Below are 23,106 nucleotides of genomic sequence, written 5' to 3' on the forward strand. Positions count from 1 at the left end.
TTCTATCTGTCCAGTCAAATCTGCAATCTTTTCCAAAAGTATAGAACTTACTGACCCTTCCGGCTTTTCTATGCCATTAGCCTGTCTTCTAATCCTTCTAAGCATGAAATATTGTAATAAAAGGACAATGAGAAAACAAAGAATTCCCTCTAAGTATAATGCAGGAAAGAGTTTTGTAACAGCAGTTGCAATTTTGTCAATACCCTGAAACAACATTTCTATCCCGTGGAATACTGAATCTTCCCTCATATCATTAGGGATTGTGGAACCCATCGGGCCCCACGTTGGGCGCCAGATGTTGGCTCAGTTTATTAACAATTAAACTTTATTATACAACCCAACTAGCATATACAAGAAGGAAAAAAAGGTTAAAAGGACAGAAGATTAAAACCTCCTGGAATCCGTTCGGCAGGACGGGTCCTTAGGTGTCTCAGTCCCACGAGCTGGTCCGGTCCTTTCCTCTCTCTCCGCGCCTTCTCCTTCTCTCCTTCTACCTCTTGTTTTTCTCTCCCCCACCTTCCCAGTCATATGCAAAGGGCGGTCCCTTCTCCCTTCGAGGGTCAATTAGGAAAACAATAGCCATGGTGGGGTTCCTAGGTAGGCTTCCTGAATTCCAAGCCCAGGAAGGCTCCAAACAGTCTCTCACAAGGTATTCATGGTGTGCCCCAAGGGTAAAGCCCGCCAAGACTGCTTCCACCTGCGACAAAGCTTAATCTTTCCCACACATAAAGGTTTGAGGACCATAATCAATTAAGTACATCCAAGGTAAACTTGCTTCAGACTCAGACCTGGAAACATGTACAGGAAGCTGGATGAAACTTATTTCTAAGATTAGCTAATACTCTGTAAACTACTAGGATCATGACAGGAAGCTTATATATACACAGGATAATGTTATAGATTTTGAGAGTGCTGGGATTAGAACCACCACACCTGGATCTCCATTTTTCTCTACTTGGAACTTGCTCTGTGTCAGGCTGACCTTGAACTCAGAGATCTGCATGCTTTTCTCTCCTGAGTGTTGGGATTAAAGGCATATGCCTCCCAAATTCTGGGATAAAAGGTGTGAGCCACCACCACCCTGTTCTTGTAACTCCAGAATTTACAAAGCAGCTAATTTATAGGGTCTGCCTGTCCCTCTGAGGATTAAAGGCATGGGCTACCACCATCTTGCTCAAACTTTTTATCTTAACTCCAATTACTTCAACTCCTAAAATTTTAGAAAGCATATTTGACCTGTACTAACCCTTTAAAGTTATATAAAACATTTCAAATCTCAGTCGGGTATGGTGGCCCATGCCTTTAATCCCAGCACTGGGGAGGCAGTGGCAGATGGAACTCTGTGTTAGCCTGTTCTACAAAAATGAGTTCAGGATATCCAAGACTATTACTCAGAGAAATCCTGTCTAGAAAAACCAAACCAAACAAACAAACATTTAAAATCTTGTAACTTTAATGCCAAACAACAACAAAAATACCCTTTTTATTTAAGAAGAAAACTTTACTGAATGACCAGGCTGTCTGACGAACTATCACTTCTTTTTATTCAGGAGATCTCTGCTGTTTGAATCTAATCTAATCTTTATCACTTTTGATGGTATCCATAGCTTTTCTTCTCCTGTGGAAACAAAGGTAAGCTTCTTCCACAATGTAACACATATCCTTGTTAAACACATCTTTAAAATATACACGTTGATTTAATTCTGCAGGTTTTTTTCTATTATCCATTGTCTCTACAGCTGTTGTTCCTTTTTCATTAGCATTTTAAAAATTTAAAGTTAATAAAGCACTGTGTAATTTATCTCTGGGGGTTTTATTATTCCTTTCTGTTTATTAAGCATATATTTTAAAGTACAACTAAGTCTTTCTATAACTTCTTGCCCCGTAAGATTGTGTGGTGTACCTGTAATATGCTTTGTGTTGTAATATACCAAAAAAAAAAAAAAATTTCATTTTACTAGAGATATATGCTAGAGCAATGTCAATCTTAATTTGTTCAAGTATCCCCATAATATCCATAACTTCCAATATATGTGTAATTATAGGATGAGCCATATGAGAACTGAAAACAGTCGCCCATTGACATACTGAGTATGTATTATGGTATAAAGCACGCATTTTAATTTTCCAAACTCTGCAAAATCAGACACATTCTTTTGTCAATTTTCATTTCTTTGGGTACTTTTTGGGTTACTTGCTACATGTAATGAAGTTTGGTTATATAAAGAACAAGTAGGACATTGCCTTATAATGTCCTTAGCTTGTTGCCAAGCGATAGAAAATTCCTTCTTTAAACCTTTGCTATTAACATGGTGTTTGGGGGTTGTTTGTTTGTTTGTTTGTTTTGTATTGTTTAATGAAACTCTGAAGCCTCCAACACACTTCCAATTAATAATTGATAAATTTCATCATTTCCTTGTGCTAGAGGGCCTGGTAGATCTGTATGAGATCTTATGTGTTAAATATAATGGATGATTTCTATTTCTGATCACTTGTTGTAATTGTGTAAATAGTGAAGTTAAGTTGGAATTATCCTGAATTAAATCAGCAGTTTTTATATGCAAAAAAAAAACCTTTCAGCATATTGAGAGTCAGTTACCATATTAAGAGATTCTTGAAAATAATGTAAAACCATCAGAATTGCATATAACCCAATTTTTAAACTGAATCATGAGGACACTTAACAACCTTACTTAGATTATCTGATTTATAACCTGCCCTTTTGATTTATTGGCATCAGTGTAAAATGTAGTAGCACCGTAAATTGGAATTCTTTGTACTATATAAGGTAGAATCCAATTAGATTTTTTTTTAATGAACTGAAGTCAGTTGTCTTTTGGGTATCCGTTGTTAATTTCTTTAAATTAAAAAAATTGCAAACTCTCTGCCAGTGTTCACTGTCTGCCCACAATGAGGCAATCTCAGCATTAATAAAAGGTACCACAATTTCTGCTGGGTTTGTTCCTGCTAATTGATGAAGCCTTATTTTTCCTTTCAGAATTAATTCAGAATTTTTATTCCACATAGGTCTTTAATCCTTTACTCTGTTTATGTGCTAAAAAGATCCATTCTAAAATACCATCTTCTCTCTGCATAAGAATTGCCATTGGAGATAAGTGGAAGGCAAAATATTCAAAATACAATCTAGCTTGGATCCAAGTGATCCACATGTGCATCTTGAAATTTATTTTCTACCAGAGCCAGTTCTCTCTCAGCCTCAGCTGATAATCTTCTTGGACTATTTAAGTCCTTATCACCTTGTAAGGTTTGAAATAAATTACTTGGCATATGGGCAGAAACCTTACAGACGACAAAGTTGTTATTACTCACAGTATAGTTCTTTACAGAAACCAACTGCTAACCCCTAACCCCAAGGTCCACAGTGCTCATCACCATGAGTGCTTCCCTTAGCTGCTTGTCTGTAGATCTCAGATTGCTCCTCTCTTGTTACAGCGAATGTGGACATGCTGTCAATGTTCAGAAGCAAAAGTGGTTGTACTGACATTTCCTAAATTAATGTTTGTAAACTGGCTCGATGCTCCTGTTTACATATAAGCATTCAAAATGCCTCAAAACACCTGTCTTTAGATTTCCAGTGACAATGAGAATGATCTAAGAATATTTAATGTAAGTTTTACGAAATTAGTGACAATATATAATTTTTGTGTTTCTTTTATAAACCAATGTATTCTGTGGCTTATCACTGATAATTTCCCTGATAATTATCATTACAGAAAATCGCCCTCATGATGAAAATTTTGGGAAAGATATGCCTAAGAATTTACTTAAACAGACTATCACCATGTGACATTTCATTACATGGAAAACATTTTTCCCTTTCCAAAGTCAAGGCACCATCACTCGCAGCTGTCCTGCATTTTCTAGCAGTACCTTCTTTCTTCATTCAAAGACATCCCTCCGTGGAAGGTGAGAGGTGCTGGTCAGGAGATGCACAGCTCTACTTCCCAGTAATAGAATCAAAGGCGCTCAGAGCTGACTTCCTAAATCTGGACTGAGATGCTTCTTGAGAAATGCCTTTATCTCTTTCCAAGCTTGCTCCTGTGCTGCTGCATGTAGGATAACTTCTCCTCCCCAGTGGATGTTTGGGACCAAATAGGGCATCCTGGAGGCTTTGCACAGTGGGGCGTAGGGAGGCTCAATCAGGTGACCTGCCCCAGGGTAAGACAGCAGAGTCCAATTCTTCTTCCCACTCTTCACCAGCTGTGCTATGGCTTGATCAGCATGCGTTTTGCTGTTGAGATTCTTATCATCCTCTCCCACCACAAAAAGGAAATGTCCCTGAGCTCGCTCAATAGGAAGACAGTATTTGCTATCCTTATCTGCAGTTTCCGCAAAGACTCGATAAAACTCTATATGTCCCAAGGCATTGGTGGTTGTAAATTCTACATTGCCGGGCGCAGCCTGGTTGACCTGACCATGGTATACATGAGGACTGTCAGTAACAAAATTAGGCCCATTTATAAGTACAGAGGCTTTTACTTGTTTTAGGTTAATAGCCATAGAGAGTCCAATCTCTGCTCCAAGACACACAGACAAGATGCCAACACCTGGACCCAGGACCTAAAAACAATGAAAATGAGATGTTAGTTTTTGTTGTTGTTGTTGTTCCTTTGGTTTTTCGTGACACGGTTTCTCTGTACAGCCCTGGTTGTCCTGGACTCACTTTGTAGACCAGGCTGTGTAGCCTTCACTGTCCTGGACGCACTTTGTAGACCAGGCTGGCCTCAAACTCCCAGAGATCTACCTGCCTCTGCCTCCCGAGTGCTGGGATTAAAGGCGTGTGCTACCACCACCCGGCTGAGATGTTAGTCTTTCATTAGGAAATCTACAACTTAAGCAAACAAGAAAAAGTAACAGGCAAGTTAAAAAAAAATGTTTTAAAGGAACTCACCCACCCAAATGCTTATATGTCAAGTAGCTAGAGTTGTGGAATCCAGGATTTTTAAAAACCAGGCTTTACTGTAGATATGTGGGATTCACCATCAGGCTTGGTTCTGAGTTTTAAATGCCGTCAAGAATTACCATGCCAGGACTAGAAATATAGGACTGTAGTGAAGCCATTCCCTATCATGCAGTAAGCCCTAGTCACCACAGAACAAACAATCAAAACCAACAAAAATCAATGAAGTCAGGAAAATGAACAAAGTGAGTGTGTTATTGTGAATAGCATGAGTCAGGGAACAGGTGATAGGTAAAGTTCACTGCAGATGAATGGGTTTCCTACAGAGAGAGGCGAGAGTGAGGTGGCCTGGCTCACAGTGATCCATCCACCTGCCTCTGCCTCCCAAGTGCTGGGATTAAAAGAGTGTGCCACCAAAGTCTGTGTTCTTTGCTCTTCTTTTTTTTTTTTTTCTTCCTTAAGATGCTAATGTGTTGACTTAATGCCCGAAACACAGCTGCTTTGTGCAATGGAGGACAGGGCCAGAGAATTTCAAAAATATCAATGTATTCCTCTCGATCAAGAACTCTACATTTCCCCCAAAAAGTGGCTGATGGTTGGCTAAATGCCAACATTAGGCATTTGTTGCTACTGTTTGGTTTGGGTTGGACTTTTCTCATGGTCTAGAATGCTGGAGATCAATGACCCAAACTCTGCTTCTGAGAAACATATTCACTAGTTGTTTGTTTATAGATGTACATACATCCAACAACTTCTGGGGCTATGGGAAGGGTAAGGTTTTGCCATGCAAGTGTTAGGACATAAGCAATATTCCCAGAACTTATATAAAGAACTTATATAAAGAACTCAGGCAAGCTGGCTTGCTTATAAGCTCAGTCTTGTGGAGATGGACACATGAGGGCCTTTGGGGGCTCACTGGCTAGTCAGCTTATCCTCATGGGCAATCTACAGGCCCCTAAAAGAGACTCTGTTCAAAAACACAAGATGGATGATCCCTGAAGAACAACACCAAAGGTTCACCTCTGTCTTCTACAAGCATGTGTACACTCATGCACACACACACACAAACACACACACACACTGGGTAGGGCTAAAAGCCCTACTCACCAATTAGAAATAGAATATCCAAATTAGAACAAGTGAAAAACTACTGTTTTTTTATAGCACAAACTATAGCCTTGGTAGAATCACACTTTAAAGTTAAGGCAAGTTACAAGACAAATTCATATTGTTGAGCCTAAAATTACCTTAGGATGTCGCAGGAGAAACTCTACACCTTCTTCAAAATACTCCAGATCTATTTTCTCCAGGTGAGAGGGCAGGTCATCATAGCCCCGGTAAGCCAGAGCAAAAGTTGCAAAGCCATGACTTGCCAGTAGACTGGCCCAGAACTCAATCAGTCCACCAGTGCCCCCAAACAAGTCAATGACCCCCGGGAAAGGACCTTCTCCTGGAACAGAGCAGCATCAGACAAGTCACATATGAAAAGAAAGAGGGAAAGACAACAAGACTATGAAGCCAACAGGAAGAACGTGAAGCCAACAGGAAGAACTCAATCTTGGGTTTAATGCATAAATTCTCAGAACATTCAAATGTTCAGACTTGTGTCTGGGAAGTTAAGTCTAGTCAAGTATAATGGAACTTAACTTCTAGTGATTTTATTAGAAGTCATGTTCATTGACACATTTAAGTCTTGAAGCCCAGAATAGGGTTCATTTCCCAGAGGCTTTGAGTAAGAAACCTCATAAAAATTGTGTTGGAAGGATCCTGCTGTTTGAGGTCGCAGTCCTTCAAGTCCAGATAGCCATTCTGAGCTCTGCTTTAGATGAAGGACTCCCTCTCCCCAGCAGGGCCTCCTACTCTCTGTCTGACTTCATATGAAGAGTGTTTTTAGTCATAGATACCCCTATCCACATTTGACTTATGGCCTTTGGCACAGCTCCCTGCTAGCTCGCCCCTCCCTGTATGTATAGGATAAATAGGTACTGTGTTCCTGGTCATATGATCGAAACATGCTGTCAAGTGTAAATAAAGCACCTTTGAAGTACATATTTTCTTCCCCCCCCCCCACAGGGTCTCTCTGTGTTAGCCTTGACTGTCCTGGACTCGCTTTGTAGACCAGCCTGGCCTCGAACTCACAGAGATCCGCCTGCCTCTGCCTCCCGTGTGCTGGGATTAAAGGCGTGTGCCACCATATCTGGCTGAAATGCATAATTTCAACCCATTACATATACCTATTCTGGGAGCTCCTCCGACACACTCCTTAAGGACTATAAAGGCTTTATTCTCCCAGAACAAAGTTGAACTAGCTCCCTGAAGTGGTTCCCAGAGTGGTCATTTTCCACTGTACTCATGACCTTCAGAGCTTTGTGCCTCATGTTCTGCTCCTCCTGCCTTCGTGGGCTGGTGACCAACAGGCCCCCAGGGAAGAGGAGACCCACAAAAGTGTGCCAGGACTTCTTAACCAATAAAAGGGATACAAATGAGCTCTAGGAAATCTAGGTCATACAATTAGATACACACCATGTTATCTCTGTTTACACATGCTTTCCTGTGAGAAGTGCTTCAGATTGATGCAGGCTCTCTTCAAAGGCCAACTAGGAGAGGTACAACTTTTAACTTGAAGACCTTCATGTTCCTGAGGGTGCTGCCCTCACAGGGACTATTTAGACAAAGGTTCTCTCTGTATAAGTAAAGTTCATGACTCAAAGGTGTCTTTAATGGTTACACTGGCTAAAATGTCATGGAAGAGATACAACTCAGTAGCTCAGTTTTGGAGCGCTTGTCTTACATGCCTAAGTCTCAGGGCTAATGCCAGGCACTAGGGTAAAAAAAAAAAAAGCCAAAAACCCTTCTCTGTTGCACCATGTTATCCACTCATGAAGCATTTGAGAAAAGCTCCCATCTGTGGAGCTCTTTCTTTTAATTTCCATTCCTTGTAGCCTAGAGTACAGCGAAAGAAGAGGATATCAGAGTGTCAGTCCACACTCACTCTGTGTAGGCAGTATATTTCTAAAATAAACCAGAGCCCAACCACTGAAGGAAACACAGAATAGTTATCATAAATATTCCTGTCTTGAAAACCTGATCTTAGAAAAGGATGCTTAGCCGTGTCCATTTAAACGTTGTCTTCATAAGGAAGGGGCACCGAGGAGTTCTTAGCTGGCTCTGTTTCCTTTTAGTTTGAGAAAAGAAATGAGATGACACAGTGTGGCTTGGTTTAGAAACTACCATGTAAGTACACTAATAAAGATGAGTTTTGTATCTTCTGACAGCTGGCAAAAAGGGAACAGTGAAGGACCTGAAATGTTTTGATATCTATTTCAATCTCTTTGTGACCAAATGTATTTCATCCCTCCTTTGTGTCCCAGAAGATTATTTGATGCAAGAGACTCTACATATCCAATATCTCAAAAGATAGCAAATAACACACCTGGTGCCAGCATATCAGCCTGAGGCAGAAGGCCTGGATCAATATATATTTTTAACAGAGTGTGATACTAAAGAAACAAAACGTATTGCTATCTCCTTGGCCCTAAGTACAATGAAGTGTTCTATATTTTAACTCCGGAGACTAAAAATATTGAAATGATTTAAACAAGTGTGCTATAGCAAAACCACAATACTACTTAAACTGAATGTCAACATGATATAGCTCCTGACAGCATCTGCATGAGAGTCTTCGCTTAATCAGGCTTTAATGAACTAAGCTTAACCTACATCTGACTCATCAGAAATCTCGCAATGGAGTGATCTCACAAACTCATGGCCTTAGTCAAGTTTCATAATGGTGGGGATGAAACTTGAACTAAAGTAGAATATCATCTATTTCTTATTCTGAGCCAAAATTAACTTGGATTCATAGCAGGATGCTCAAGGCATCCCAAACACAGGGAAACAATGAGGACAATAACCAGAGTGATTCTACTCACCTGGAGGCAGAAACAGGGCTCCCCGGAGTCGACCTTCCTTTACCTGGATCCTCGTGACACCAGGTGCCACATACCACCTTTCCAAAATCAGGCTATCCATAGGAGGACTTACAACTATACCTTTTACTGGTAAGGATGGATGGCAAAGTTGTAAGTGGACTTGGTAAGGGCTATTCATCACATCTTTTTTCATCAGTCTACTCAATGGTTTTTCAGGTTTCAAGGACCAGAAAAGACCCATGGGGTGGATGCCCACATAGTCTCCTCCAAGTGAGGAATCATACTCCAAATCCACCTCCCCCACTTCATTGGCCTTGTAGAAGGCCTGAGAGGCAAACAGGTTCCCTTTCTCATCTTTCAGTGATGCCTGGAGGCACACCACCTGAGAGGGGGCCAGGCCCGTGATTCGGATGTGCACAGGCTCATCAACAAGTGCACTGAGAGGAGTAGCTGTCAGCTTGGCCATTTTTTTTTTTCAGTGGAAACTTGGAAAGAGTCTTCAAGAATATCTTCAACAAAACCTCAAAACAGAAAGAAACAGAAAGGGGAAAAAAAGTTGTAATAAGGTTAATGAGTGAGGGAAGGACCAGGAGGCAGGCCTCTGAGGATTGAGTTTTAACTCTCTATCAACTTGTTGGCACTATTCTGTAATTGTATTGTAATACAAGACACCCGAGTGATTTCCACAGATTTCTAGAAGCCAGAGGGCATGCTGGTAAATGCAAGAAGTTTAAGCAACACTTCAACTTTGCATGAACGATGTCAGGACACTAAGGAGGATGTGTCAGTCTGGCACAGTACACATCTCTGGAAAAACCGGGATTGAGATGGGAGGCTGGAAACTCACTGGCTGGTTGAACAGCTCCCCGTACAGTAGCACTAACTAACTAATCGCCTCCATGGGGACATGTGTGTTCTGTCTTAGAGAAAAGAATGATAACTCACTTTGATTTTAGTATTTATACAGTCCTAGAACATAATTAGAAGCAGGTTAAGATCTTCAAACACATAGAAGTCTTGCTGAAATATTTATTATCATCTTACCCTTAAGTATTAGCATGAGTGACCACTGTTCCTAGCAACCAGAACTACATCACACTTTTATCTATTTATTTGTTGTTATGTTGGTTTTGTTTTAACTCATAGTGCCAAGAATGCCACAGATCTAAATGACTCAAACTCCAGCAGTGAAAAAATAGCTATTCCTAAGAGGCAGGAAAATTTCCCTCCTACACTGATATTCACTTATGATAAAATAGCACAAAGGAACCCCACAGAAAGATATGAGAAATAAATGGAAAAGGAGGCATACTTCTGATGATGGGCGCTGGCCGGTTTGATGGAACTCTGAGAAACTCCCACTTCAGAGCATGTCTCCACCAGCCCATGTCTACAGGACAGTGCATTAAAAGACTGATTGCATCCTTGCACTCTGGGAGGCAGAGGCAAGCAGGTCACCATGAGTTCCAGGCCAACCTGGTCTAAAAATGGAGTCCAAGACAGCCAAGGCTAACACAGAAACACTGTCTCAGAAGAAAAGATAAAAAAGATTGACTGCAGGGACACACACTGAGATGAAGCCATGGAGGCTTTCATGCCTTCATTTAGAGCATGGTGGCTGCGCTCCAAAGATGAGGAAGAGGAACAGAGAGAGGTCCCTATGCTGAGGGAGCCAAGGCTATTACCGCTGAACCAAGCAGATTCCCTAGTGATCCTTGTCCCAGGACTCTAGGTCAGAAATCCACCAGTTAAAAGGTCAGGGAATGACTGTTACCAAAGCTCCTCCCAAGGACTTCACGAATACTGAGAATCCAGGCTCTTCCGATGAGAAAGGGCTAAACCCCACCACCAAAAAGTTGGTGATGTCAGTGGTGCACTGAACGCAATAAGTCTGTCATAGTCCCAGACCCAACTCACACTTGGCTCGTGTCAGCCCCAAATCCCAACAAAACACCATCAAGCTCTTTATTACATTTATTGTGTGTGTGTGTGTGTGTGTGTGTGTGTGTGTGTGTGCGCGCGCGCGCGTGCACATGTATCCATGTGTGTGAGTTTCTGTGTGTGTGTGTGTAGGTACTGTGTGTGTATCAGTGTGTGAGTTTCTGTGTATGGGGGGGTACTGTGTGCATGGGTGAATGTGTTGTGTTTCTGTATGTGTATCAATGTGTGAATGTGTGTGTGTGACTGTATATGTGTAGTATATGTAAGTGTGGGAGGGATGTCTGTGATTGTGTGAGTGTATGCAATGTATGTGTCTGTGTACATATGTATGTGACTGTCTGTATGTGTGACGTGTGTGTGTGTGATTGTGTATATATGAGTGTGTTTCTGTGACAGCTGATGGAGTTGACACTCTCCTTTCATCATATGGGCCCCAGAGATGGAACGTAGCTTGTCAGGCTTGGCAGAGTGCATTTACCCTCTGAACAGTGTCATGTGCCCTTTCAGATACTGTTTTCATACAACACATCCAGGATCCTTTTTTTTTTATTATGATACATAAAGGTTACTTTAAAGACATGAATCCAAGAGGAAAGAGTCACTATAATAGAAAGAGAAGTAATCCAGATGTTGGCATTATCAGATGGCAAATAAAAGGGAACCAATAGAAATAAGAACAGCTCAAACTGAACTATGAAGAGAAAAACAAAGATGAAAGACGAGAGCACTTGAAACCTGAGGAAATATTTTAATATGTATGTTTAATACAGAGTATAAATTCCCTAATAATTGGCACCTTAGGAAGACATATAAGAGATGGGCATAGGGGAAATACTTGCAAAAACTGGGTTGAATTTCTCTTTAGGTCACTGAAAAGCACCATGATACAGACACAAGAAATGTAACAAATACAGAGACAAAACCAGCGAAATCCCAGCTGTCATTTTAGTCAAACTATTAACACACACAGAGCAAATCTTACTGTAGGCAGAAAAAAGTGGACACGTCACAGAGGGAAAGAAGAAGCATAAAATAACCCTTGGCTGTGTCATCGAGCCAATAAACAAAGCAGGGGCGATAAACCCCCACTCACAGTGCTCAAAAGGAAGGAGAAAAAGCAAAGCCAAAGTGCTTGAATCTCCTTACCTGACAAATATACACATCAAAAACAAAGGCAAAAGGAAGACACTTCCATGGGGAAGGGAGAAAATACATCTGCAGTAAATTATATTTCAAGAAATGCACTATGTCAGGGGTGTTATTCCAGATCGACAACTTAATGCGTCTTCTAAGAAATGATGAGGAGCAAGAACACATTTATTATCTGAGTAAATATAAAAGCCCTTTTCAAAATTTCATCACTTATATAGCTTAAATATAGTTAAAAGACAAAGTGAGCTTAAGTATAGTTAGAAGTCTATTGGCTGTTCAAAATCAAAGTAACTAATACAAAGTTCATATAAACTATGACAAATAGGTAGAAATGTGATAGATATAAGATTCTTACATGCCTGTATTTCAAGTAATATAAGATTTTCTGCAGGCAGATAATGATAAAGTAATGATAAAATAATAGATATGAGAGCTGCCAGACGTCAGAACTATTCATGAAGGGAGCAAGCGGCAAAGAAAAAGTTGCAGCGGGGGATCACTTACGGCGATGATGCATCAAGCATGTGAGATGCTGGGTAAGAGGTTCTCAGGTCAGCACAGATGCGTGGGACTTCTCAGTGAGTCTCAGTCCAAGGCTCCGATAACTTTAAGGATAATGCTGGACTTGTAAAAGGAAAATGGAGACTATCCAGTCAGAGCTGGGGAAAGTGTTTTTATATTTCACTCCTCCACCAGGCATTAGTAGGCTGAATAGAGAGAGGTACTAAGACTTTGGAACTTGGACTTTGGACAAACGCCTTACATAAAGAAAACTAAAAATAAGAGGAACAGTGCTGATAATGCGGAAAGGCCCTAAGAAGCTTGAAGTCTTGCCTGCAGCTCTACTCTGAAACCATCTACTTTGCTGGCATGTGGTGGTGAGCTGCTGTGTACCCGGCACTAGGGAGACTGAGGCAGGAGTGAAGCTAAAGCCAGCCTGGGCTACATAGAAAGATCCTGTCTCAGAGAAACAATAGAGCAGAACGACAAATAGCAGTGTGTGTTATTTCAAATGCACATCTCAAAGGCAAGGGAATAAAATCATCTGAGACTCACTCTCGCACATGTCCTGTTGTCAATACTGGCTTAGAGCTGGGGACACCACTTCCAGGAGATGTGAGTCTCCTTGTCGTCTTCAGCAGGAGCCTGTTCTCACATCATAGCTGGAAGAGCAAGAGACAGAGACAGCTGTAGGCTGTAGTATCAACCATTTTATATTTGTGAAGAAGGCAAAGCCCCCGTTAGAATTCCAAAGAGAAGAGCAGCCCCCCCCCCTTTTTGGACAGTGAATTAAATGGCAAATTGGGAAAGGGAGGAGAAGGGCATGAGATATAAGTATGCACTTGTTTATATTTGTACTGCCATCTGCCATCTTTTGGAAATAAACTCTGGCACAGCAGGAGGAGAGGAATAAGGGAGGAAACAATAAATTAGGTGAATGGAAAACAGATGCCACGATGAGGAATTCCAACACAATTCTATTTAAATTGCGTTATGGGGCTGAAGAGACAGCATGGTTGTTCTTCCAGGAGAAGATTCCTAGCATGGTGACTCACAACTGTCTGTGATTTCAGTCTAGAGGATCTGATACCCCTTTCTGGCCTCTGCAGCATGAGGCACATAAGTGGTACACGGACATGGACATATAAGCAGGCAAAACACCCATATACGTAAAATAAAAACAACGATGAGAGAAAAATAGAGGGATGGTTGAAGGGAAGTGTATGGTTATCTATTCCTGGTTGTCAACTTGACTCCAGCTGGAATACACAAGGGATAGTTATATCATGTTAGGTATAATTAGGACCAGGTTAAATATGTAATGCATTTGTGATTGTATGTGGAATAGTTATGTTATGTTTCAGTGTTACTGTATCTGGCTATTGTTTTCATTTGGAAATTAGGCATGACATAAAGAGATATGATTGTGTGTCAAGTTGACGAGGGGTGGACTTGTGATGGCTCTTCTTGGTTGTCAACTTGACTACATCTGTAATGAACTACAATACAGAAATCGAGGGCACACCTCTGAGAGACTTCTGTGCTTCCTTTGAAGTAGATAAATACACTTCTAGTCCAGACTTTTGAGGTTGGAAGACACACATTTGACCTGTATCTTGAGGCAGGAAGGCACATCTTTAATGTGGACAACACCTTCTGTTGTAAGTTTATTTAAGGACATAGAAGCAAGCTTTTGTTCTTTGCCTGCTTGTCTTTGCCTTGATAGCACATTCATTCTCTTTACTGGTATTAGAGCCTACTTCTTCAGAATTCTAGCATATTCTGAAGACCGGATGAGGCATTGAGCCTTGTAGATTGAGCAACTACTGGATTCTTGAACTTTCTGTTCACAGCCAGCCAGTGTTGAATTAGCTAGACTGTAGCCTGTAAGTCATTCCAATAAATCCCACATATGTGGATTATATGTGTATATATACATATATGTATGTATATGGTGAGAGGGAGAGGGAGAGGGAGGGAGAGAGATTCATTCTATAAGTTGTTACCTTAACTAGTCCATGTAACGATAACTAGTCCATGTAACTAGTCCACCGACCAGTCCAGCTGGTCAGTTATTGGGGGGCCGAGGGGGGTCGCAACCTGTATTTAAAGAAATGGGCGAGAGAGACGTAGAGCTCAAGCGAACAGTTGCTTGTCAAGAGCCGTTTATTGAGGGTAATGGCAGGCTTTTTAAAACCTGCTTTAGGGAGGGCAGGGGTACGCAAGGAGAGTAGTGGAAAAGTACAAAATCTTCTGGGTTGAGCCCCGGGAACATTTGCAAGGGGAGGGGTCTTCCAGGTGAGACAAAGCAGGATGTCTCTGTGGTTATCTTAGGATCAGATCGCTGTCTTCTCAGGACTAAGCCGGATGCCTTGCATACCTGAGTGGCCTAGCAGGATGTTTGCTGCAAATACTGAATGGGTGGGGGTCGGCCTCAGGCCTTTTGGTCCCTGGCATCTCCACCCCTTTTGTTTATTTTGGCCTGAGGGAGACCTTACAGCCCAGCGAATGACTTTTAGGAGGTCACCAGTCATTGTTACAGGATGGCGGTATATTTGAGAATCACTATTGTCCAAGTGTTTCAGGACAACAGTTATTCTGGACCGGCCAAATTCCCAAGGAAAGGGGGCCTCGCGATGGCCTGAGCCTGCTAGAGGATCGATGCTCAATCTTACCACGCCTATGGTCTGTCCTCCCACCAAGGACCGACCGATGTCTGATAACCGAGACTTATTCGATCGCTCCGTCTCTGACTTACCAGGCACTATCGCGGGTCAGGTCAAGGTGGGCTCAGGCCAAAAGATATAGGGGAGGGCTTGCACAGGTTTACCAAAGGCACCGAGGGCACAACCAGGCTCACCATCCAGCATTCTGCATCCTCGGGAACTGCAAAGGCCGCCCATAGGAACTGCAAAGGCCGCCCATAGTTAACCGACTGAGGCGTAGGTGAAATCTCCTGGATGGAAATAGAAGTCTCATTTGAGTCCTCAGTCTCCAGGCTGCGGTAGTGAACCTGGATATTCTTGGTGGCAGCTTCAACCTGACTTTTAACAAACCCTGTAAGATGGTTTAAAGTCCATGGGCCAAAGGATAATAGAAGGAGAATACCAACGAGGGGCCCGAGCAGGGTAAGGAGAAGGGTAGTAAGCCAGGGGGAGGCAAGGTTAGGGTTGGGGAAATTCCCCCTTTCAGAAAATTTAAAAATGAGTCGGGGTCATGAATAGTAAAACGGGGAAGAAGAATAACAAGGACACACCAGTCTTTGGAGGAAAGGAAGGTAGGGGCATAGACGATCGAGGTTAAACCAGAGGAACAAGCAAAATGGGTGTTATTTGGCGCTGGAATGTAGGGGAGGGAGAGGTAGGGAATGACAGTCTGGGCGCGAACGCCGCTGAGGGGAAGAGGAGGGAGCATATGGGGACCCAGGAGGCAAGTACCTATGTCGGAAACGGACTGGAGGGTAATGCGATTGTCGGGAGCTAAGCTGGTGAGGGTGGGGTAACATTAGAAAAGAGCAAAGTGGAAAGAAGAGCAATACCCTCGTAAAAGGGCGGGGAGGGGGAGAAACACATCCAACATTCAGGAAATGACAAGGAGGAGTCATTTTTCAAGGCCCATATGGAGGCATTTGCCAACTGGAGAATGACATCAGCCGAACTGGGGGGGGCCCACGGGGAGGGTAGGTCGGAAGGGAGGGGGTGAAATGGACCGAAGGAGGACGTCCGAGGGGGTGGGCGGGGAGGGAGGCATGGGGGTGGCGGGTTTAGGCGGGGGGGGGGGGGGGCCAGGATGATGGAAACGGGAACAGGATGATGGAAAATATGATTAGGCCCAACCACTGCAGTGCCCTTATTGGGTACCTTTTTCAGGAGGTGTAACCTGAACGTAAGTCCAAAATCGTACTCTGATTTATAAACACGGAGGCCCCATTCAAATCCACGACCCGTCCAACTGGCACGTTTACCGGGCTCAGTGAAGCGAATGGTCAGGGGGTTGCACCAGCCATTGGTGACTGAACGAGCTGCATTGCAAAGGTCTTTAACGGCCTCACCATAGGGCTGAGGATCAACAATGATGTAGTCCCAAGAAGAGGATGGCTTCCAGTACGTGTCGCCAGTGGTCTCACACCCCCAAGAGGCACAGTAAAAATCTTGGGCCCCACCACAGCGGTGGTTATCAGGACGGGGCCGATGAGAGGGTCCCGGGCAAACATAGAGTCCTCCGGCCCAAGCAATCCCATCCTGGTGTAAGGTTTTGTGGAGCATGATACGCTCCAGGTCATTACAGCAGCCGGGACTGGAACCACCAACCGAGCGAGAGAAAGGGGGCGTCTCCTCGGGAGCCTTAGGCCAAAAAATGTCTTCCACGCCCCAAGAAGAGGGGCCTCCCAGGGCCAGGGCACAGAGGTCAACCTGTAAATCGGGCCACTGGGGGTTAATGCCCTGAGAGGAGGAGGAATTAACAATATCTCCCGCTTGGTTAATAATGACCCAGGTAAAATTATAGATTGTATAAGGCTGAGGTTGGCGCAGGAATGCGGCGAGAATCACTTCAGGAAGGCAGAGGCAAAGGAGCGACGCGGTGAGTAGCAACATGATGAATCGGCGGTATCTTTTTTATCCTAAAAAAGAGCACAATTACATCTTTTCCTCAGGGGAGTTCCCTGGGAGAGGGGGGTTAAAAGGTTTGATTAGGCGCTCAGGTAACCAGCGCGCATTTTGTTCTTTTTGATCATAAATGCAGGCATGACCTTTGCCCCAAATAAGGACTGCGTCGGGTCCATGCCATTGGTGGGTCAGTGGATCCTTCCACAGAGCCTTGGCATAGGTGGAGGAGGTGGAAGAGTGCCAAAGGCGATCGGCCGCCGAATGGCCAAGATCATCCTTTTGTAGAAAATTTAGGACGAACAATGCATGATTGAGAAGCAGGCGAGGCCCTGCTGTAGAGGGATATAGGATTCCTTTGGAAAACTGTAATTTATTAAGCATTGTTTTAAGTGTCTGGTGGGCCCTCTCGACAATTCCTTGTCCTTGGGGATTGTAAGGTATCCCCGTAACATGTTTAATCTGCAGTTGGGCACAAAAGGACTTGAAGGCAGAGCTTGTATACCCAGGGCCGTTATCAGTCTTTAATGTAAAGGGTTTGGGGGCAACAGTAAGGCAATACAAAACATGATCAATAACATCTCTAGTAGCCTCTCCAGCGTGCGGAGAGGCGCAAATAAATCCACTAAAAGTATCTATAGACACATGAATATACTTAAGTTTCTTAAAAGAGGAAAAATGAGTAACACCCATTTGCCAGACCTGTCCAGGCATGAGGCCACGAGGGTTGACTCCCGTATGTGGCTCGGGAAGAAAGGTGACACATGCCTGGCATTCTTTAACAATAGCCCGGGCTTGTTCCCGAGTGATGGAGAACATGTGGCGGAGGCTTTGGGAATTAAGGTGGTGGAGGGCGTGAGCCTCCCTGGCCATAGCAACGGGGTCACTGGCGGATGGAATGGCCAGCCCTGAAAGCAGGGGGCGCGTGGCTGAGTCCACCTGGGCATTAAGTGTAGTCAGAGGCCCTGGCAGGGTAGAGTGAGCGCGAATATGACCAACGAAAAAAGGCTGAGAGCGCAAAAGAATAAGCTGTTGGATACGGGAGAAGAGAGGGGAGGCATTAGTAGCAGGCTTAATACGAGGAACCGTCTCGAGGAGTGGAACAGAGGACGCGACATAGGCACTATCAGTATATAGATGAAAGGGAGTATGGGGAAGCAATGTAAAGGCGTGTGCGACAGCTTCCAGCTCAACAAGCTGAGCAGAGGTATGGGGGGTTTGTTTTTGCAGGATAGCTCCGTCCACAGAGAGGGCAGCAACCCCGGTAGAGGAGCCATCAGTAAAAACCAGGGAAGCTTGGGGGAGGGGTCTGGAGCGGGTGACTCTCGGGAAGACGACAGGTTGTCGCTGCAGGAATTGAATTAGTTTATCTGGGGGATAATGATTATCTAATAGGCCGCAAAAAGAAATACAGGAGACCGCCCAATCATCTGAATTTTGAAAAAGCCACCTTATTTGTGTGGCCGAGTAAGGCGTGATAATAGAGTGAGGGTCCCTTCCGAAGAGCCTGGTGGCCGCTTCCCGCCCCTGCCGAATGAGAGACGCAACCAGAGTGGGATAAGTAGGAAGGACCTTAGTGGAGGAGGAGGGGAGATGAAGCCAAAAAAGAGGGGCCCGTTGCCAGAGCAGTCCTGTGGGGGCAAAGAGGGAAGGAAAAATTATGAGCGCGAAAGGCTGGGTAGGGTCAGGAGCCGTTCCACCACCTTTCTGTTCTCCCTCCGAACCTGAGGAATCATGTTCACTATCAGAAGCCGGATCTCCTGGCGTTGCCAGATCCAAATGGCGGTCTTGTCCCCAGGTCTGTAAGTTCGAAAGCGGCCAGGCTGGGGCGCGGGGTCTCTGGAAATGGAGCCCCCGGGGGGACCTGTATCGGCCACAACCTGCCCTGGGATGGTATCCGAAGAGCTGGTCTAGGCCCTTGGGGACTTGAGCCATTGGACCGGCCCACGCTGCATCCCACCTTCTTTCCCTTCCTACAGTAAGGAATCTCAGGATGCCCCAGGGACTGCCGCCTGGGACCCTCTACCTAGGGCCCCGTGTCTGGCCGGGACGCCAGACTCGGGCATTTTGTAAAAAGTGCTGGAGTTGAGGCCAGCAGAAAACTGAACGGCGGGAGCTAGCCAAAGCAAGGCCTTCAGTGCCAACCGCGAGACTACTGAGCTGATACTCGGTGAAAAATGAAGATTGTGAATGTTGGGCTTCAAAATCTGTAAATGATGAGAGGCATAGTGGTCCACACCTTTAATCCCAGCACTCGAGAGGCAGAGGCAGGTGGCTCTCCCAAAGCAGCGCCTGAATCAGTGGCCTCAGTTTTTGCCCCGCTCAGGGCGGGCTGGCTCTGGGAACGGGTGACAGGGAAAATAAACGGAGCTGTGGAGGAAAGGCGCGTTGTTAAAAGTGAAAGCCGTTGTTGAAGTTGAAGAATCTTCGTCGCATGGGAGATCTGGTGTTGGAGATGGGCCTCCGTCTGGCAAAAGCAGTTTGGGAGGGAGAGTGTGAACGGCGCATTAGGTCCATAACTACGGACAGCCATGTTAAGTTTTTTTAGCTTTTTAAATTTGAGTTTATGATAAGCAGTGGGGGTAGGGAGGGAGTCGGGGCGGCGGGAGGAGAGACAACAGAGTCAGCCAGGGTTAACGGAAGGGCCCAGGCCAAAATCTGACCAGGAGAGATGGAGATGGGGCCCTGGGTAGCGGCGGCAAGGAGGAGCGTAGGAGAAGGGAGCGGGTGTTTCAGAACGAGGGGATAGATGAGTAGCCTGATAAGGGCAGAAGAAGCATGGCCGAGGACCAGGAGGGGAAGAGGGGGAAGAGTGAGCAAGGTAGAGGAGGGAAAGGTTGGCGCCGCGCAGAGGAGGCCATCATCGGAATGATATCGAGCAGCCTCCTCCTCAAGGGTGGCAGCAGCATCCGGATCTAAGGGCTCATCTGGGGCCTGAGAAAGGAAAATGGCGGAATGGCGGGAGGCGCGTGAAGGGGCGACCGACGGAGGGGGAACAGGAGAGGCTGGCGGACCGGACCGGACAGAGGGTATCCTTTTTGGGGGAAAAACAGGGGCACAAAGTGGTGAACACCCGCGTTCCATAGCGGAAATGGGGTCCTCATAGGTGGGAGGAAGCGACGGATAAAGACGGCGGGGAGAAGGGGAAGGGTGGGACACAGGCGCAGGGGAAGGATTTTTTAAGGGCTCCGAGGATGTAGGAGGGACAGAATCGGGGAGCATGTCAATGAGCGTAAGAGAGGAACCCTGCAAAGAGGAACAGGAAGGAACACGAGGAGGGAGAGATTCACGCAGGCAGAGTTCAGCCACGGAGAGGAGCTGCCTCTGTCCGCTTTCGTTTTCGTTGGACTCAATTATGTCCCGTATAAGGCCCCAATAAGAAAAAATACTGTTCGACACCGCTGTATTACCATCTTTTTTAATAAGTGCATTAAGCTCACGCCCCACCTTTTGCCACTTTTCAGAATGAATAGTAGGTCCATCAATCATGAACCAGGGACAGGTCTGGTCAATAAAAACAAAAAACTCAATCAAATGTTTCTTTTTTACCCTAATACCCCTCTCTCTGAGTACGTCCTTTAAGCCTCTTTGCTTCTTTGGACAGCGAATGGCCCATTCTTGAGATATGCGAACGGATGACTCACCTAATGACGAAGCCGGCCGGGCGAACTCGGCTGGTCATGAAAACTCCTGTGGACCGGTCCCTTAATCCGTTCGGGAAGAAACCCGCACCTCGAGTCCCATGTCGGGCGCCAGATTAACTAGTCCATGTAACGATAACTAGTCCATGTAACTAGTCCACCGACCAGTCCAGCTGGTCAGTTATTGGGGGGCCGAGGGGGGTCGCAACCTGTATTTAAAGAAATGGGCGAGAGAGACGTAGAGCTCAAGCGAACAGTTGCTTGTCAAGAGCCGTTTATTGAGGGTAATGGCAGGCTTTTTAAAACCTGCTTTAGGGAGGGCAGGGGTACGCAAGGAGAGTAGTGGAAAAGTACAAAATCTTCTGGGTTGAGCCCCGGGAACATTTGCAAGGGGAGGGGTCTTCCAGGTGAGACAAAGCAGGATGTCTCTGTGGTTATCTTAGGATCAGATCGCTGTCTTCTCAGGACTAAGCCGGATGCCTTGCATACCTGAGTGGCCCAGCAGGATGTTTGCTGCAAATACTGAATGGGTGGGGGTCGGCCTCAGGCCTTTTGGTCCCTGGCAGTTACCCTAGAGAACTCTAGCTAATACAAGAGGTAATCTTGCTTTGCTTCCCCTAAAAGCTCATTTTGACTCCTTGGGAGGCTTAAACGACATGCAGTGAATGGTTGGTTGGGAGTAGTGCCTTATACATACTGTATACATATCTGTACACATACCTACATATACACATATAGAGACGGGGCTGTAGATGTGAATAAATGTGGATTATCTGCCTATAGAGAGATGTGCTAAGAATAAGAATCTATGTTTGACTCATTACAATCTCCCAGAATTTGAATACTTAAGATCACATAGGCATGAAGAATGCAGTCAGTAATGGAATCCGTATCTGACTCAGTTAAACTGATCACTAAGAATTTTCCCAGTGAGTCACTGGAAGATTAGGTACAACCTGTTCCAAGATGAAGAATTCCTTCCCTGCGTTAGCATCATGAGCTACGCTTTTCTTAGTGTAGCTTAGCATTGCAGACTAAGAGGGCTTTTTTTTTTCCTACCATGCTCTAGAAAAAAGAGGTGGGGGAAACTATTTGTAGAGATGAGGATAGCATAAACGGGAGTGAAGTGATTTCTGGTAGTCTTTCATGTCCCTCAAAAACATCTTAGTGAGCACAGGTCTCCAATGACATCCTTCCTAAGCAAATTCTGGGTGAAAAAGACTATCCTGCTAGTGCTTCCAGGTACGCCACGCTCTCCAGGATCATAGAAAGAGCAAAAGGACGATTTGTCCGTATGAGTTACTAAACGCTGAACACTGAAGAAAAAAACGTCTGCTTTTTATTTTCAATGTTTTCAATATTGTTAATGTATTTCCAATCACCTTAGAGCACACAGCTTTTGTTACAACCAACCAATAATCCTTTTCCCACTTAAAGCTGCTTTTCCAGTTGTCCCGAGACCAAAGTCTCAAATGCTCTTGGCATTACATTTTACAATGGGTTACAGAGCAAACAGCTTAACCCTTGCTCTATCCCCATTCCTGCTCTGGTTGCTTATTAACTTATATTGTAGGCAACTTAGTACTCTTCTTTTCTTCCTTCCTTTCTGCTTTAAGTTTTTAAATGTTTGTTCTATATATTTAGTACTATATATACATATATATATATACATATACATATACATATAATGTGTGTGTGCACACCTGCACATGTGTCATAGTGTGATATGCAAAAGGTCAGAGGACAATGATCTAAGGTTTTCAGGCTTGGTGCCAAGTGCCTTTCCCTGCTGAGCCAACTCCCTGACCTCCACTGCCACTATTTGACTATTTGCTCTTATCTGATTACTAAAACAAAAACAAAAACAAAAACAAAAACCTAAAAACTCTGAACTTGCAAAACATTTCTTTGCAGGTCTGAGTTCTATACTACAAAACTAAAATAATAAAAGCAAATTAAGGGCTGGAGATGTGTCTCAGTGGTTGAGTGTCTGCTGTGCCATTGGGAAGACTGGAGTTTTAGGGAGCTGATCTCCCTCAAACGGCTGCAGCTTCAGCTCTGAAGGATCTGCCGTGCTCTTCTGGCATCAAAGGTACACACAGCTGCACATCTACACACACAGGTGAGCACATGCACTAACATTTATAAGAGATGATATGAGCTAAGTCGTCCCAGTAAATGGACAGCATGGAAACCAGGCTGGCTTCTCTGGCTGCAGTGAAATCAGAAATGACAGCCCACACAGGATCTTTCCACCACCACCACCAGGTCTGTGTTTCTACACACCACTTACGGCAGATGTGTTCAACCTGTGGCCCTCAAGCTGCACTCATCCCAGGATAGCTATGAATAAAACCCAATGTGTTTGCAGATGAGGATCAAAAGGTTGGAAAACTCCTGACTTATAAGGGAGC

The 23,106-nt window shown here is 44.4% G+C and overlaps 2 protein-coding genes across 2 annotated transcripts in view; both read right to left on the minus strand.

Annotated features, from left to right (window-relative positions):
* Positions 1 to 12,527, minus strand: part of LOC311598324 (bile acid-CoA:amino acid N-acyltransferase-like) — a 63,233-nt gene extending 50,706 nt beyond the window's left edge. Inside the window, exon 1 of the mRNA XM_084783384.1 lies at positions 12,451 to 12,527. The gene's annotated coding sequence lies outside the window, so the exon portion shown is untranslated. The remainder of the gene's footprint in view (positions 1 to 12,450) is intronic.
* On the minus strand, positions 1,436 to 12,538 carry LOC311598337 (bile acid-CoA:amino acid N-acyltransferase-like). Its single transcript, XM_084783399.1, has 4 exons — positions 12,451 to 12,538; positions 8,854 to 9,374; positions 6,169 to 6,371; positions 1,436 to 4,581 (listed from the first exon to the last, which is right to left on the minus strand). The coding sequence occupies exons 2-4, from the start codon at positions 9,317 to 9,319 to the stop codon at positions 3,988 to 3,990; spliced, it is 1,263 nt and encodes a 420-aa protein (XP_084639525.1). The 5' UTR covers positions 9,320 to 9,374; positions 12,451 to 12,538; the 3' UTR covers positions 1,436 to 3,987.
* Positions 12,539 to 23,106: the final 10,568 nt, after the last annotated feature.

This window comes from Acomys minous (assembly GCF_964271855.1).
Source record: "Acomys minous genome assembly, chromosome: 1".
Classification (NCBI taxonomy): Eukaryota; Metazoa; Chordata; class Mammalia; order Rodentia; family Muridae; genus Acomys; species Acomys minous.

Coding starts and splice junctions, on each gene's coding strand:
- LOC311598337 (XM_084783399.1), bottom strand. CDS start 9,319: ATGGCCAAGCTGACAGCTACTCCTCTCAGTGCACTTGTTGATGAGCCT. Junction 6,372..8,853: donor AGCCCTGTTTCTGCCTCCAG/GTGAGTAGAATC, acceptor GCTCTGTTCCAG/GAGAAGGTCCTTTCCCGGGG. Junction 4,582..6,168: donor TTCTCCTGCGACATCCTAAG/GTAATTTTAGGC, acceptor CATTGTTTTTAG/GTCCTGGGTCCAGGTGTTGG.